General features: G+C 39.1%; 1 protein-coding gene across 1 annotated transcript; it reads right to left on the reverse strand.

Moving 5' to 3' along the window:
• Window positions 1–314: 314 nt before the first annotated feature.
• On the reverse strand, window positions 315–14,441 carry LOC137172164 (alpha-tectorin-like). Its single transcript, XM_067576453.1, has 25 exons — window positions 14,332–14,441; window positions 14,100–14,168; window positions 13,914–13,937; window positions 13,258–13,373; window positions 12,684–12,962; window positions 12,063–12,158; window positions 11,746–11,911; window positions 10,498–10,898; window positions 9,826–10,402; window positions 9,155–9,738; window positions 8,373–8,925; window positions 7,683–8,281; window positions 7,258–7,415; window positions 6,716–7,116; window positions 6,343–6,539; window positions 4,737–5,132; window positions 4,322–4,605; window positions 3,663–3,940; window positions 3,450–3,569; window positions 2,952–3,136; window positions 2,658–2,818; window positions 1,658–1,909; window positions 1,317–1,476; window positions 1,107–1,200; window positions 315–919 (listed from the first exon to the last, which is right to left on the reverse strand). The coding sequence occupies exons 2-25, from the start codon at window positions 14,143–14,145 to the stop codon at window positions 828–830; spliced, it is 6,219 nt and encodes a 2,072-aa protein (XP_067432554.1). The 5' UTR covers window positions 14,146–14,168; window positions 14,332–14,441; the 3' UTR covers window positions 315–827.
• Window positions 14,442–17,888: the final 3,447 nt, after the last annotated feature.

Here is a 17,888-nt window from a genome sequence, read left to right on the forward strand (position 1 = left end):
AAACTTTTTTCTTTACCTTTTGCTTGATCCAGTCTGTTTGTTATGCTCTGAAATCTCTTGAGAGTTGAGTTGTTGCAGCCTGTTTCATTCAATACTAGACCAATTTCAAAAATTGTTCTCCCCATTTGTCACTTAGACACAAAATGATTGGAAAACAAGGTCAAAGTTGAAAAATCCAGAAGTTACCCTTTAATTAAAGTATTTCTGTAGACAGTAGATGCCTCTGTGTAATTTCAAGAAACAACTTCAAACTTATAGTAAAAATCTTTATTAAAAAAAAATGTAAAAAGTTCACACATCAATTTTTAATCAGCACTTGAGTCCTCAGGTAATCTACAGCTGCAGGGCAGGCTACATTTATAGTTTAAAATGGATTAACATTTCACACATAAATCTCTTCAATTTATCATTCTTATCTTCATTAGAATTGATTGTAATTAAACAGAGGATACACTCTATATCATTACACTCATTACAGCAGGGATGAGCAGTAGAATGATCACAGAGCTAAATGTATTTGATCTTATGCTGCCCTCTAATGTTGTAAATAAAAACTACCACAACTTTAGACCGGACGTCTTAGAGAAAGGGAACATAAATGTGTGGAATGTATTTCTAAATATTCTGTAACATTTACAACTTTATCAGGACTGCATCATCACTGCTCCTGTTTGTAAAAAAAAGACATCTCACTCAACTGTATCACAACAGATAAAACAACAGTCAGTTCTTAAATCAATGCTCAGTGATTAAGTTACTGCTAATCAGTGTGGTGTAGTATGTATTCATTTATCTGACTATTGTATGTGCGCCAATCTTTAATTTCTCTAGGTCAGAGTTTTGGCTATCAGTAAACTGAGAAGTAGGGTCACCAGGGAGATCAAATGAACCGCAGCACTGCTCTGTTTCATCCTTTCATCTGCAAGAGAACAACCAAAGTCTAACTTCAGCAGTTAAATACAGACAAATGGTATGTTTTTATAAAAAATGACACAGTGTTGATGTCACTTAGGAAACAGAATTACTCATTTCAAACACAGGATTTTTAAAAAGTCAGTAAACAAATAATGTCATCTACAAGAATATGGAAGTTATGAAAATGTTACCTGGTTTCAGGAGTAGAGGTCCTAGTGAGATGGCTGCAGTGTCATGATGGGATGTATCCCTCACCACTCTTGTGTGGTAACCAGGGTAGCAATGCTGCAGGAAAACAACATTACAGGTTTTCAGCAGAAGATTTTAGCCAAAGTTAATTACACGAGCTGCAGCCATCCTCCAGTCTTACAACAAATACACACAATCAAAGTGTTACTTACAGCTGTGCAGTTGTTGTGGGTCAAAAGACACAGGTGGACCTGGCAGTGCAGGTAGATGGATGAAAAATTGGTGAAGGTGAACATCCTGAAAGAGAAACGGGCCACGGTGGAGATGCCATTTTGAACCAGCTCTACTGTACCATCTGCTGGGTTCGGACACCTGGAAGACAGAGAAGATGGTAGAAGTTACAATGTTAGCAGGCAGATGATGAAGTAAATTAAGCTGTACTAGAGAAGATGATTGAAGTGAGTACTTCTACTTTTTCAGCATCAGTCAGGGGAATTTTCTTTTTGAATTTGAGAATCAGTGTTCTGACACAGGATCAAATTAATTCCTTTACTCTGTGGTAATGAGATCCCAGCGGACAGGGTAGCTGGCATCATTGAAAGGTGTTGCCCAGCATGAGTCCAGAATGGTGGAAATCTGTCGTCCATCAACACCTTCTGTCTGCACCCCGATGTACAATCTCTGGTCTATTTCCATTTCTAGGTTCCTGCTTCTGGTTAGGGGGATACGGAAGCCAGCGTCTTCATAGGGGATCATCCTTAAATGATAGCGACCCTGGCCAGATGGAAGCCTCTTGTTCACAATGCTACAGAAAAAAATACACAGTGTGATTAAACCAGAGAAAGAACAACTTTGTTCATGTGGGTAGATTTCATATTCATAAGTATAATGTATAAAATATGTAAAATAAACACACATTTGTGCTAAAAAGTACAGAGAATAGATAATGCATTCTTAATAACTCACTGAAAAGGACTTAATCAATGTATTACGAACACTGCTACAAACATGAGTTGTACAGTAGTAGGATAAATACCAAGTAGAAGCATTTTGTCAGGTATAAAAACAGGTTTGGCAATTAGCCATTTTTCTTTTGTGGCATTTTATGTCTATATTGGATAGCGGCAGTAGAGAGATGACAAGAAACGAGGGGAGAGAGAGAGGAGGGGAACAACATGCAATAGAAGTCCTCTGCTGGAATCTAACTGCAGACATTACGGTTATGTTGGATGTTCCATTTTCGGGACCCATTTCAACAACATGAGGCAACTGACAGCTGACCAAATTACTGGTGCATATGTCAAAAAACTGTACTGTGGGGATGTGAAACACAAGATTGTTCAGTAACGAAGTTATTAGGTCATAATAATGATGTAGGGTTGAGCTCTTGCACAGTTCTGGACCAGCTAAATGACATGATACAAAACATTTATGTAATAGAATGTAAAAAATAATCAGCAGTGTTGTTGTATGTGGTCTTGCAAAAAAAATAAGATGCCCTTGAGTCACCAGGACTTTGATTAATCAAAAAAATCAATCATAAAATGCATCACCTCTCGACAGGGTTGATGCCCACATCCATAGACAGGGCCTGGGCCAGAGGGTATTCACAGGTAAAGTGCAGGTGGATGCTCTTCTCACGGCTGATGAGGCCCTCATGGGGGTCCACATCGCCCTGGATGGTGTTCTCATAGATAAAATGGGTCCCGTTGCTCTGTGAGAGTAAGATGATAAAGATGAATTATATTTTAGATGCAGTATGCTTTTAACTGATCCACATGAAGTTGTGGAGAAGTTTATATCTAAAATGCTCTTTAGGCTGTTTCTGTAAAATATATGGCCTGTACCCTCAGTACTGTCCCACACAGCTGGTCATCATTGTTAAAGTGGAACACCAGTCGTCCGTCCTGGACAGTCCCATTGCAGGAGTGCTCTCGGAGGTGTAGGGCACTGCAGTGGAAACCAGCTTCAAACAGCTGGCAGCGGGACAGGGACATGGTACCTGAACTACTGATACAAGTGATGGATGAGTCTATGAAAGAGAGATAGAAATAAAAAATTATTTGCAAGTGACAACATAATGTGTTTAAGCTTGTTGAAGCAAACAGTCATTTGCTGTAAGTAACTATTTAAGTTTATTCACAGTTATGAACTCGTGGTACAGTAGACCAAATCATTGGCTGACAGAAATTTTCTTTCAACTTTTCAGCCGTTGGAATGAAATCGTATTTCAACAATTAAAACAAGTTAAAGTGAACACATGCAGTATTTTCAAAGTCTTCATCTTGGCTCACATGCAAGAGATCTGAAAAACAAAGCAGTGCTTTAATAGGAGCTGCCCTCACCATAGCTCTCATTGTTGGCTCGATGGTGGTGCTCATCACAGAAGCAGCCATACACACCGTCCTTCTCACCACACCACTCATGCTCTGCACAGTCCAGATGTTCACAGGGGTCTGACTCAGCTGGAGAAATAGTGGGGAGAGAATAAGACAAAGAGTGATGAAACTGAAACAAAATGACAGATCATACATATAACTAACACAGTGCAAACATACCACACAGCAAAGCAGAGCGCCACTCAGGAATGTTCAAACCCAAGACAGAGCAGGTCCTTTCATAGGCTGAGACAGCGGAACACAGCATGCCATTGGCTGGAGTGTAGAGGCAGAGATCATAGACACAGGAACTGAAAAATGGCTGGGGGTCTGAGTGCAGGTGACAGGCACTGAATGGACCACTAGAGTTGGTGATGACACTACAGAGTTCAGAGTATTCTTCCATGAAGGGACAGTCGTTCAGTCCATCACCGTTCTGATTATCGGTGGATCCACAACTACAAAAGACAGAGTGTTACACTTCTAACACCTGGCTTTTTTTTAAAAAGAAACTTTGCTCAGACATGTTTTTGTCATCACTGCAGCTGACTCAATGATATATCACTAATGTAATTTTGGTGATTTCCAAATAATAAAAAAAAAGTTATGAGTTGAGAAAGTTCTAGTTCACAAGCTTTCAAAAGCAAATTGACTACCTGGTAAATAAGAAATGTGGGGTGGTCAGGCAGAAAACAAGTTAATGTACTGAAATGCATTTAACTGACAATACAGGGACAATATTTTGTTGTTTGTGTGAATATTCAGCATAGTATAGCTGCCATTACACTCTATTACATTAACTTCAAAATTATCCTTCACTGTTTTTCCTAACAACTTACCCTGGTTGACTTGTGGGTGCCTTCCAGCTGTGTCCAAAGTCATTGTCATTTTGTGCCAATGTACCATTGGGCAAGACTTTGTCATCTGCAGGATCGCTGTTGAAGTTACCACACATCCCAGTGACTCTGTTTTCACAGTGTTGGCCGATTCTGACCAGTAAAGTACTCTGACCATCAAACTGGACTATCAGGTCTGTGGCATCGACCACTATGTAGCTTCCCTGCCTTAACACCCGAGCTAAGGTTCCTGCAGTGGTCGGAAGAGACACTTCAGTGTCATTTACCTGTGAGGATGAAAGATTAAAGAGAGATGAAGGAGAGGTGGGGAGGTACTTGTTGTCAGTCATGTTTACACTTAATATATAAAAAGTTGTATAAAATAAGTATAAAATAAAGTAAATAGAGTTTACTGTACCTTTACTCTTTTGTTAGGGCCGATCCTGACGTATGCACTCTCTGGTGGATTTGAGAGGTATATATCCACTGCTGACACAAATGACACACGGTTGTTGCCACGGTGATTATTGGTGGCTACTACCTGAAACTGTGTTTCATTGGTGCCGTGGTTCACACTCTCAGTGATGATGTAAGAGCATGTGCCCTGGAAATGAGCCAGTGCCCCATCAAAGGTGATGTAGTGTGGGTCCCCCCACACAGTGCAAGTAGACATTGTATCAAAACAGCCCAGCTGGCCGTTTTTGATGGTGCACTCTTGTGCAGGGGTGCAAGATGCAGCAGAACAGCGCAGGTCATTGGGAGCATGGCATTCACAACGCTGGGAGCATCCTTCTGTCCAGAACGATTCACCAGCCTGTAGCATGTGAGAAAAACAGAGACATACCACATAATAGGTCAAATAATGTAGCTTCAAATGACTAAAATTCATGAACTCAGCTTTTGCTTAACATTGTCTTCCCATTTTAAGACTGACACAGTATAAATATTGTGTGTCTATATCTTACTGTGGAGGTAAAATATGCACTCTTAAGGTGGAAAAGAGATTCAGGTCTGACGCCAAGTGTCCCTGTGATACATTATAACTGAAAACCCTCACTGCTGTCTGTGCCTGCTCCTGCACCTGCTGTGTTAATTAGGCTTTAACTTTCTGCCTCAGGGGTCCTGTATTCTTGTGTTGAGTGTGGGAAAAAAATGTAATTATTGTTATTATTTATTATCATTTGATTAATATGTTGTAAAGTGTCTACACTGTTTGTCCATCCTTCCAGTTTTTATTGCTGCAAGTGGGCGTTTAGTAGTCAGTGGTAAACAAAGCTTTCTGAAGCACTGAATCAACATGAAGTAATTGTATTGAAAATGGTTCATTTCGAAGCATTTGATACAGCCAAAATGGCGACATTAGCTGGGCAACTATTAGTATTGCAAATGTATGGATGAATTAAATCTGTGAATGTGATGAAAAAGTCAGAATAAAAGTGGTTTTACTGCTTTTCTTAGTGTCATTTTGTTCAATAAAGACTATATTATTAACATTTTTAAACTGAGTTTACAGCTCTTTAAATGCTGTGGCAGACACCTCTCTGATACAAGTGTGAAGTAACAAGGCCTTGTTTGGGGTGGTCATATGATTTTTGGCATGGTGAAGTGAGGCATCAAAACATCTTGCTGCGATACTTTTGCTTGAAAAAGGTTGATACTGTGTCGAGTAGTAGACTGCTTCCAGCGTAACATCATTAGCATTGAGACTGTTCTATGCTTCTTGCACAAGGCGCTACATACTTGCGTGTGCACCTGCAAACCTCAGCAATTAGGTAAATATAAATGTGATTGATGGACAGACGCGATGCATGCCTTTTGAAATTTGAAACACTGCTGTCTTGGACCCAATCACCTCCACCTCTGTTTAATATATCCACCAGTTTGAAGGCTTATCAGATGCCAAAACACTGCACAGTAGTTTATATGAGTAAGTATTTTACTGGTCTGGAAAGTTAGCAGTGTAGTCCTTTTATGTCACATGGCAACATGGTAGTTTATTTTGTATTCACTGGTATGTGACTTACTTCATAGTAGAAGCCGTCATATTGGCAGCCACAGCTTTCCACAGGGATACATCTTGTCCCACTCCTGACAAAGCCTTCATCACAGAAGCATCCCTCAGAGCAAACCTGCTCACAGGTGCTATCAATGCTGCTGGCGCAGGTGTGTCCACAATCAGTACCGCACAGCTCATAATGGCTGTTGGCTGGACAGTCGAGCCCTTTAGAAGTGAGGAAAAAAAATGATTGCTACTAGATGGTTATGAACTTATGAGATTTATCCATTTAAAACATGACACAATAATCAATACAGTAGGTCAATAGCACATCTTAAGTTAATGGTCAATAGATTTCTGGTATTTATTTAGTTTTATTAGATATCGACTGGTGGACTCACTGCAGGTGGTGTTCTGTCTCCAAGGGTAGATTCGAACATTAGCAGACTGACAGGCACTGACATATGCCTGAATGGCCCTGCACAGAAGATCTTGGCCCTCATTTCCCGACACACACACATCAAACACACAGTCAGTGAAAAATGGTCTTGGATCCACCTGCTCATGGCAGAAGCTTAAGGGGCCATCAGGTGCTTGAATCACATCACACTGAGCTCTAGCAGGAAGCTCATTGGGACATTGTGGACAGGAGGAGCCACACCCATCACTGCAGGTGTAGTTGCCCGCCACTTTCCAAGCTGTCCCAAACTGAGTTGGAGTAGTGACCATCATTCCAGAAGGGGTGCGGAACTCATCATTTGGATTTCCGTTGAAGTTTCCACAAAGTCCACACGTTTGCCCACTGTATTGATGAAAAGAAGTAAATACATTCACTGTCATTAATCAAAAAATAGATGGTTATTAAATGTCTTAAATACATTTGAAAATATATTTTTAAGCATGTCAAAGCATCCCAGTTTGAGCTTTGGTGAATGGCAGAGACCTGTAATTTGAAGGTACAGAGATAAACACTGTACTATATCTATCATAGGTGACACTCAAGCCAAAATCAGCACTGACAAATAGACGAGGTCCACTTGCATAGATAGACACTTGACCTCTATTCAAGAGAATAGGTAAATTTCTCGTCACTCCATTCACCTAAAAAAGAAATTGAAAGAATGATTAGGTTTTCTTTTTACAGACTTCTGACAGCCTCTTCTCAAGAAGAAAAAAACAGATTCATTCTTTTCTAATTAAGATTACATATACTTACAGTAATGTCTTAATCTTCCTACTACATTATTCAATTAATCAGAAGAATGGGTATGGTTGTCAATTATTTTTGCCAATTAGATTAAATCAGAATCTAAATAATGTGTGGCAATCATCTAATGAGGAATATTTGACATAATTTTAACAACTCACCTCTACCACACCATTTCTGTCCCTTGAAATATGCACTCGATAGCCCCACACGTTCACATAAACTTCAGCTGTAATTGAAACTGGCAACCCATTCCACGGCTCATTCTTAGCTTCCACAGAAAATTGATGCAGGCCATCAGTGGTGTTGCACAGGGTTGCCAGAACATAGCGGCAGGTTCCCTGGAAGTCATAGGCCTTGCCATCAAAGGTAAGGTAGTGGGGGTCACCAGATGCAGAGCAGATGCCATGAGGGGTGGGATGGCAGCCAAACTCACCCTCTACCACACGGCAGGACTCCTGGGGACCACAAGTGTTTGGGATACAGTGGACTGCTCCAGTTGTGCCATTACAGGTACACAAGTTCTGACATTCCTCACCATCCCAGAACTGTTCACCACCTTGCCGATAGCGTCCTTGGTGATGGCATCCACAGTCTGTTGGTGGTACACACTGATTGCCATTGAGGACAAAACCATCATCACATTGGCAACCCTCCTGGCATAGAGTGTCACAGGAGAAGGGGAAGGAAAGGCTGGGACAGGCAGATGGACAAGTTGATCCACAGAGTTCATAATGGCTGTTTGGAGGGCAGGCTTGCTCTAGAAAAAGACAAAAAGATTAATTCACAAAGGTCATTACATGTTTTTTTATAACAATTCCAAACTTAATCCAAAAGTGGAAAGTGCTTACCACACCCAGTTGCATTCCTCCATTGTCCTAGGGCAATGCCCTTCTGCTGACATATTAGTGCATAATCACGTAGAACCTCACATAGCGCTGATGCTGGATCTCTTGAGGCACTAATGATCTCCATACATGCTTCCACATGCTGCAATGGGTCCACCGTGGCCCAACATTGGGTAAATGGCCCATGTGATGAGACAAGAATGCCACAGTACTCACTAGAATTGTAATTTGTTGTAGAATTATGATTTACACTTTCCACGCAATGTGCAGCGAGGGAGCCATCTCGCCAACTGTCCCCAAAGACCTGAGAGCTGTTCACCAGGATGCCATTGGGTGTGCGGAAGTCATCCCGTGGTTGACTATTGTAATCACCACAGAGTCCACCAAGTGAACCATTGTAGATTCCAGGTGCAGTGACTCGCACAAAGTGAGGCCAGACTGTCTGTACCGTTACACCAAAGGAGGTGCGAAGGATGATACTGTGAATGCTGCTGTGATAGATGCGGATTCGGTTGGTGGATGAGCTGAACGGTAGTCTGATGATCTGACCGTCAATCTGCAGGGCAATTTAAACAGTCACTTTTATATTTTCGTGGTTAACAGGATTTAAACAAAGGTACGTGCTTTTAAATATTATGGTGTTATCTTGTGAGGAAAGACAGTAGTAATAATATTCATATTTTTTTCAAATGTCATTTTGTCTTCATTAGTTTTCAAATGTCTCATGTGTGAATTGATGGATATATCACATTAACAGTCTTTTTTAAAGTGTTCCAGTAACTTACTTGTACTCTACTGCTCCTTGCCATCTCAATGGACACGTGAGTGCCCTCTGCCTCAAATTTCAGCACCCTGGCAAAGCCCTGCTGGCCACTGGGCACTTTCTCTGCTGTCACCACAAAGTGGGGGTGACTAGATAATCCCACTACTTTGGCAAGGGTCAATCGACATGCCCCAGGATACCGGTATGACAGACCATCAAATGTATGATATGACCCTGGGCCCCTTGTCCAGCATGTTCCATAGCTGTTAGGTCTGCATCCTCTTTCACCCTCCTCCACACCGCATGATTCAAGTGGGCCACAGCCATGGGAGTGGCAAGTCATTGAGCCAAATCTGCAGCTACAACGTCTCCCACAGTCCTGGTCTAGTATTACAGTCTCTCCAGAGCGGTAGTAGCGACCCTCAAAGCTACAGCCACATTCAGCATGAGGGACGCAGACCCCACCACTGAGGATGTAGCCCGAATCACAGATACAGCTCTCCTGGGCAGGAAGAGGGCAGTTGTGGGTAGAATTGGGATTGACACAGGTAGGAGGACATCCTGTGCCATTGGACACAAAGTGGCTGTTGGCGGGGCAGGGGATTTCTAAGAAAAAAACAAATTGATCTTGACATCATGGAAAGTTTACTCAAAGAAAATTTTGAAATAGTGTTATGTGACTGACAGACATACCACAGAAGCCTTGTCTCCTCCAGCTTGGGAGCTGTATGCCATTCTGTTGGCACTGACTTGCATACACATTTAGTGCTTGGCACAGAATGGGCTGGTACCCTCCTCCTACACACAGATCGTACACACAACTCTCCACAAAGGGCTGTGGAGGAAGTCGTTGATGGCAAGCAGCAAAGGGTCCAGAGCTGCTCTGAAGGATACCACAATGGGCAGTGTTGCTGTATAAAGCATTCTGAGCCTCAGTGCAGACAGCACAGTCCAGACCTCCACATGGTGCCTCACAACCAGGCTCATCGTCCCCTGATGCTTGCCAGCTGTTGGCAAAAACCACATCAGAGCTCACAACCTCACCTTGGCGGGTTCGAAAGTCATCCCTGCGATCATTGTTGAAGTTGCCACACAGGCCACATGTTTCATTCTGGTAAGTGTAGGGCACGCTGATTCTGACATAATGGTTGACGTCATAGGACACCACCAAGCCAAAGTCAGTACTGACGATCACAGAAAAACCTGACTCATAAACCTGGACAGTGCCATTATTGAGGGAGAATGGAGCGGCTGCAAAGTTTCCATTAACCTGTAAACACACCAGCAAGTATGTCAAGAGCAACAAGGAAATAGTTGTTTCAATACACAAGGATTGAAGTACTCAGTATAACCCATCAGAATCACCTTGGCCTCACCACGACGTCCTTTGACAAGCTCAATAGTTTCATTATAGACAAACACTTTGACCAGTCGTGTCCAAGAAACTCGAGTGCTGCCCCGATGCTCATTCTTGCCCTCAACTCTATAGTAGGGCAGCCCACGACCACATTGTTCAGAGAGAACATAAGTGCAGGTGCCCTGGAAGTGAAACACTGTGTTATCGAAGGTGTAGTAGTGTGGATCACCACTTATGGTGCAGGTGCCCCTCTGCACTGTTTGGCAGGAAAACTGAATGTTGCTAGGCCTGCAGATTTGGGAAAAGGAGCAGGGTTGGTTGTGGCACTGCAGGCCTGCTGAGGTGCAGGTGCACATCTGTGCACAGGTACTGTCGCTCCAGAATGAGTCTCCCAACTGCACAGCTTGACCTTTAAAAGATTCAAAGGCATAAACTTACATGTAATGTAACCATTCACATGTGTTTGGGCAGTACAAACAAATGTGCATTGTATATACAGACAGGTGACAAATTAAAGGAAAAATGGTACAAGCCTTCGAAGTCACCAGATTTCAATCCAACTGAACAGCTATGGGAGATTTTGGACCGACGTGTTAGACAGCACTCTCCACCACCATCATCAAAAAGATATTCCCTCATTTGGTGTTTTGATAATGGTGGTGGAGAGCGCTGTCTAACATGGCAGTCCAAAATCTCCCATAGGTGTTCAACTGGGTTGAGATCTGGTGACTGTGAAGGCCATAGCATATGATTCACATCATTTTCATACTCATCTAGTGCACTGTGAATTGGGGCATTGTCATCCTGGAAGAGACCACTCCCATCAGGATAGAAATGTTTCATCATAGGATAAAGGTGATGACTCAGAACAACTTTGTATTGATTTGCAGTGACCCTTCCCTCTAAGGAGACAAGTGGACCCAAACCAAGCCAGCAAAATGCCCTCCACATCATAACAGAGCCACCAGACCCCCTCACTGTAGGGGTCAAGCATCCAGACCTGTACCAGTTTTTCCTTTAATTTGTCACCCGTCTTTAGTAATGGACAGTAAACTACAAATTTCCTCATTCAAAAATCAAATAATCTCAGTTACTATGATACAATCTAACAACAGTTTAGTGCCCAATATAGTCAGCTGTAGTTGGCATATAAAACATCATTAATTTCTTCAACAAGTCAGGATTTATTGTAGGTACAGGTACACATCACTTACATATAGCACACAATAGTGATCACCCTCTGTATCTGGTCTTACCATTGAAAGTGCAGCCTCTTGATCCATGGTCTGTCCGGAAGGCCCAGCGACCTGGTACATTGACGTTGCTGCTCAGGCGGAAATTTGAGTTACTGCCTGATGCAGTGCTAGAGAATGATCCAGGGATGATGATATAGTAATTGGAGTTTATTGTGTCATAGCCAGCCTGCATGTGAACATGAAATAAAAATAAAAAAATAAAAATAAAAAAAACTTCAATTAAACTTATGAAACACTAGTATGCATTATGTATACACGAGATATTGTCAATTTTAGTCTAAGCAAGTAAATATACACATAATTGTAGTGGATCTGACCTGTATATTCAAACGTGTTGAGGCTATTATCCCATAGTTCATCAAAATGAAAGAATACTGGCCTCCAGAGATCAACACCGCTTGGACAGTTGTGCGCTGGAAAATATGAATTGATCACCATATGTATTGTTTGTACAATACTCTACATCCTGCAATTCAGAATCTATTTGTTACAACACCATATCAAGAACACATAAAAAACGGACAATGTATATAACAATCAGTTTTTAATTTGTTTTTATTTATGTCACTATATTCCTTTTCAGTTAATAATATTCATAATTAAATTATATTGCCTACAATTTAGCAAGTTAGTATGAGCCACCATGTGACAAATGCTGTATTATGTGTTAGAATATGTATATTTTATGCTATGAAACATGTTAGGTATAGAAAATGTACCTTGGGGAAGTGGGTGTCACTTTTGAATTGCAATATCATCACCTCAAACATTTGTAACACTCACACGTAAATGCACTTTAATAATACCATTTCTTAAAATACTTTTGCATCAAATCTGTCTCAGGAATATTCTTTATGTCTTCATAATTTTAATTGCATTTCTACAATTCAGGATTTTTTTGTCCTCCTTTTGGGTGATACTGGATTAAGTTGACTTACTGTTCCTGAATTTGAATAGTACGCCACCTCATACCATGTTGCAACAAAGACCCAGTTGGCATTAAAGTTTATGCTTGGGAAGTAGGTATTAATGTCTTGGGTAGCTTGTTGAAGAACACTTCCACTGGTGTATTGGTTGTAGTAGACCTGACCCATTTGCCTGTTGTCCAAATCTGTCCAGAATGGAGCTATGATGTCTTGGGATCCACGTAGTGGGAACCTTTGAGGTGAATGTGTACCCAGTGGACTGTTAAATGTCAAGTGTCCATTGTGGTTGACCTGGAAAATAGATGAGTAGATAACACAGAAGTATTTGTCATCACCTACAATTTCTACATTCACAGGCCCAGATTTTTTCTGGTACCAGAGCAAAATTATTCTTCAATAATTTTGTTTGCTGTTGCAAAATACAGACTACAACCATCTGTAGTCATCAGTCCTTTTGTATACAAATTAATAAAAAAATAATTAAATAAAAAAAAAAAAATTCAACTCAAAATCTGATTCAACTCCAAAAATATTTTCAGTCTACATAGAATATGTAAATTATTTTGTCAAAATTAATTTTACATACATAAATTTGATTATATGTTCGTCCAAAATAGACAAAAGGTCGTTGCAAGGTAATCCGTGGTGAACTTCCATCATCTGATCGAGAGCTTGCAGTTCCAGATACTGGGTAGAGGGGTCCTAGAAAGCAAGTGTAATTCACAAAAGAAATTTACTAATATTTTATTAATAATTTGGTAATATATTATATATATTAAAACCAGGCTTGGCAATAGCAAATATTCTGCAAACCATGTATCCACATACTGCATCTAATTTCCAGCATAAAGTAAAAGGAAAAACATTGCTATTCTGTAAATTAGAGACACCTCTCAGCATCATGTAGTAAAATTTACCAACACCACAAAATAGAGCCTCCAACACAAAACAGTTGAATCAACACCTCACTAAAAAATTATAAAATTCACGAAGGTGGGATTCATCCCAGGGTTGATAAATAAGACTGCATTAGTTTTAGAGTGTATTACTTGTGCTCATCTATGTACTTCAAATTATTTTGTGTTCAGACTCTACCTCCTGTTCTTTAAACCCATATGAAATTATAAACCACTGTAAATGCTCAATCTTTATACAGAATAAGTACAATATGAATGATTGTACGATGACATACATATGAACAAATGAAAATGAAATGTCATAGAAGCTTCAATATGAACTTACTCATGACCTGAGGAGTCACCACACCTTTAAATGAAAGAAAGAAGGCAAATGAGTAAAATGGATGAGCAGAAAATGTACATTATTTTTCCAAATCCAGGCAAGATTATATATGCAAAACAAATAAGATTATTAGTCAGATGGAATTGAAACTAAATAAAATATGATAAAATAAATTGAATTACTTACTTATCATCCCCAAAAGCAGCACAAACAACATGATTTGACATGCCATTTGGCCAGGCTCACAATTCAAATCTGGTCACCAAAAATAATACTTCAATAAAACTTAATTTCCATTATACCATAACATACATAAAGTATTGAGTTAAATGTAGATATTAGTGTAAATTAAGTAGGAAATGAATGTTGCTTATACTAGCATAAAAAAGTTTGACAATAAATTCTAAAGTAAAATCACCTGCTAATATATGCTGTCTGTTTCCCTCTCATCCTTCTGAAACTGCAGGGCTAGAACAAGGCTTTATATAGAAAAAGATAACACAGCACCATGAACCTGTTTTGCTAGTTAAAGATTTACTTATTTATTGTATAATTTGTATTTAAGTTCTTTAAATTTGTTTAAATCGGAAAAGTCAACGTTTTTTCTCCCAACCTATTACCCAAACACTCTACTTTGCTTTGATAATAATAGAAAACTATTGAACAATGTTCAGAATAAACATAAGAAGATGTAATCTAATACTTTACCAAATGCTTGAACCTTTAATATGTTGTGTAAAAAGGGTGTTTCTCAACACTGATTTACAGAAGGACGTCAATCACTTTTACCCACACTGATAAGACTAGAGGCCAAATTGTTCTTCCTTGTGGAAAATCACATATTTTGTATTTCAGTGATACAACACCATGCCAGTGTTTCTACACGTTTAAAAATCATGTTTACATCACTATCATGTTTATATTACATGAGTACTGCTAATGGTGAACGTCCCCATTGCCACTCCTAGAGCCCTTGGGATGAGCAGGTTAAAGACTTCAATTAATTTGTGAAATATCTCAACATCTAATAAATGGATTGGCACAAAATTTAGTACAGAGATTCATGGTACACAGACGCTGTATGGTAATGAGTTGGTTGATCCACTGACATTTCCTCTAGTGCCATCACAAGGTTCACATTTGTGGTTTTTAGTGAAATGCTTAAACAACTGTTGATTGTCATGAAATTTGGTACACACATTTATGTCCCCCTCAGGATGAATTGACTTAACTGTGGTGACTTTCCATCTAGTCAAAATTTTAATTCATGTAATATTTTGGTTTATGACCAATTGCCTGCAAAAATAATGTCATTCTCATCAACTTCGTGCTTTGTGCTAATTAGAAAATGTTAGCATGCTAACATGCTAAACTAAGATGATGAACATGTTAAACATTACAACTACTTAACATCAGTATGTTAGCATTGTTACTGTGAGTATTAGCATGCCCACTTTAAATATTTAGCTCAAAGTATCGCTGTGCTTAGCCTCACAAAGCTGCTAGCATGGCTGTAGACTCTTTGTTCTTGTTTTGATATAATATTCTATAAATTTCAAAATGTGTTTCTCCCATATTACAAGCAGGCTTTACCTTAGCATTCCTCGTTGCAATACAGTCACATACTTCAAGCCACTCTCGCTGAATAATTTTCTTTATTATTTTTATAACCATTTAAAGGCCTTATTATTTATTTATTTTATTTTATTTCATTTTTGTTTTTATTTTATCTTCGTTTTTTTCTTTATATTATCTTTAGCATGTATCTTCAAGACATTTAGATATTAATAAATGTCTTCATTTATCCTAAAACTGGTTGTTTGTTTCTTTGAGCTGCAGTAAACAGGTCACTGTTTGGGACAAGAATTTATGGTTATAAGAGTGATTCATTGATTAAATTGAACAAGGATTAGTGCTTCCTCTTGGCACTACCAAATCCTAACACCTAGTGGTTTCAAGGTCAAGGTCATTAAATAATAAAGTATTAATACTACATTTAATATAACATGTTTTTCCCATGTTACAAGCAGGAAATAGATTTATTTTAATGATGTATGAAGATAAACCTGTAGAGATGTGAAACTGGACTGAGACACAGTTGGTAAATCATTACACCCAGCATGATTGTCAGTCTTGTTAAAGGGGGAAACAAGATATAATGTTAAACATTTATCTTTGTAGTGTGACACTGTGATACACTGTGTACCTTGTGTATTTTTTTTTTTGTCACATCTCTTGCATCCTTGTGCTATATTACCTTTTTATAGTTTGTTTAATGTCTTTATTGATTTGTTTTTCATCATCTTATTGTTTCTTCTGTTTTTTATGGTCATCTTTATTATGCAACTCTTACTTTTTACAATAAGATACTTAAATGGACTTCTGTAAGATGTCTGATGTGTTTGTCAGTAACCATATTAAAACTCTGGCAGCAAAACAAATGTCCTCCTTGTAGGATGACTTGGATGATTCATAGATAATTCGTTGGTAAAACAGCATTTCTTTCATTTCAAACTAAGAGACATGGAGAATACCTCACCCCTGGACCTTGAACTGACCTATTTGCTAAGTGGGTTTCTGTTAGCAGGACATTACCCAAAAGTTAAACACTGTGACAAAATGGAGATTGAACAGACCTTCTGAGAAACTATTTCTGATCAATAATTTGAATTATGGCCTGAACTAAAAGTATAAGCTGACTCTAAGGCCACTTGGAGAAAGACCAAACAAAACCCCACCTTAAATGGGACATAGAAGCTCTAACTCACATTCCTGAGGACTTTTGATGAATGTTTGGTCAATATGTATTTGTATTTTAAAGTCACCTAAGTGTTTAAGTTTTGATCTATTAACCTCATAGACAATCATATTTTTATTTTTTATTTTTATTTTAGTTTGAAGTTTCCTTTTCTTCTTCTTATTATTATTTAATAGTCACATTGAATGCTTTTATATTATGAAGTAAGGGTTATGTTGAATTTATATTTGAATATATTTCTGAAAGTCATCTAATCACATAAGTGTTGCCTAACTATTTCATTTCACTATAACATTCAACTTTTATTTCAGTGTAGATGGTTTGAGATGTGTAATTGTTTGAGAAAGTTGAATCAATGAAGGTTAGATACTGGACATAGTCAGACCTAGTGACTTGAAGTGTGATTTCTTCATCCAAAAACTCAGATTTAGACTTCCCCAAAAAATTCCTTTATTTCAGAGGATCCAGCTGCAGTCATCAGCCAAGTCTAACGTCCCCGAAAACAAAGAAATTGAATATTCATCAACAATTTGGCATGAAAACCTTTAAAGACACCCCAAAACTCTGCCTGTTTTTGAACAAATTATACAGAGGACAGCTTAATTGAACTCAGTTGAGCTGACCTCCGGAACTCTAGAAAAATTCTTAGGACGCCTCTTTTATTTGATTTTCAACCAAATATACGTATTTAATCTTTTATTGAAACAAGTTAGTTCGTTTTTGTTTTATTTGTAACATTACGTTTTCTATTTCTATGTACAGTATTTTGTTTTTGAAGTAAACGCTGCTGAAGATCTGAGTGTAGTCAGATTAAATTTGCAGCAATTACTACAAGCCAACCACAGCCTGAATCCGTAATTTAAACTCCTGAAGAAGAAAACAACGCTTGAAACTGAATCTCTAGCTGCTTTCTGAGAGCAATACTGAAAACTAGAAGTTAAGCAGGCCTAGAGACTCTTTCAGAGCAGCCTGGAACGACTTGACTCCTTCTTACCGGTGTTCAACACCTCACACACGAAAACGTGCCCATAGTCCGAAGCCTGATCCGGACTCCTCAATGCCAAACACCGCTGGTGACGATACACCAAACCAAGTTGGATCTGCCGAGATGATGCCTCTACCACGACAAAACACCTCAACAGTAAGGCATAACATGGCTTTGAGATCAAGGGTTGATGTCCAATAACGTTAAAATTATAAGATAATTTCTTCAGAGA

Source organism: Thunnus thynnus, chromosome 20 (assembly GCF_963924715.1).
Source record: "Thunnus thynnus chromosome 20, fThuThy2.1, whole genome shotgun sequence".
Taxonomy (NCBI): Eukaryota; Metazoa; Chordata; class Actinopteri; order Scombriformes; family Scombridae; genus Thunnus; species Thunnus thynnus.

Bases quoted from the DNA above. Each gene is read 5' to 3' on its own strand.
- LOC137172164 (XM_067576453.1), bottom strand. From the start codon at position 14,145: ATGGCATGTCAAATCATGTTGTTTGTGCTGCTTTTGGGGATGATAA. The intron at 10,403-10,497 runs GTGATTCTGATG...GTGTGTTTACAG, and splicing joins GACGTCGTGGTGAGGCCAAG to GTTAATGGAAACTTTGCAGC. The intron at 8,926-9,154 runs GTAAGTTACTGG...ATTGCCCTGCAG, and splicing joins CAAGGAGCAGTAGAGTACAA to ATTGACGGTCAGATCATCAG.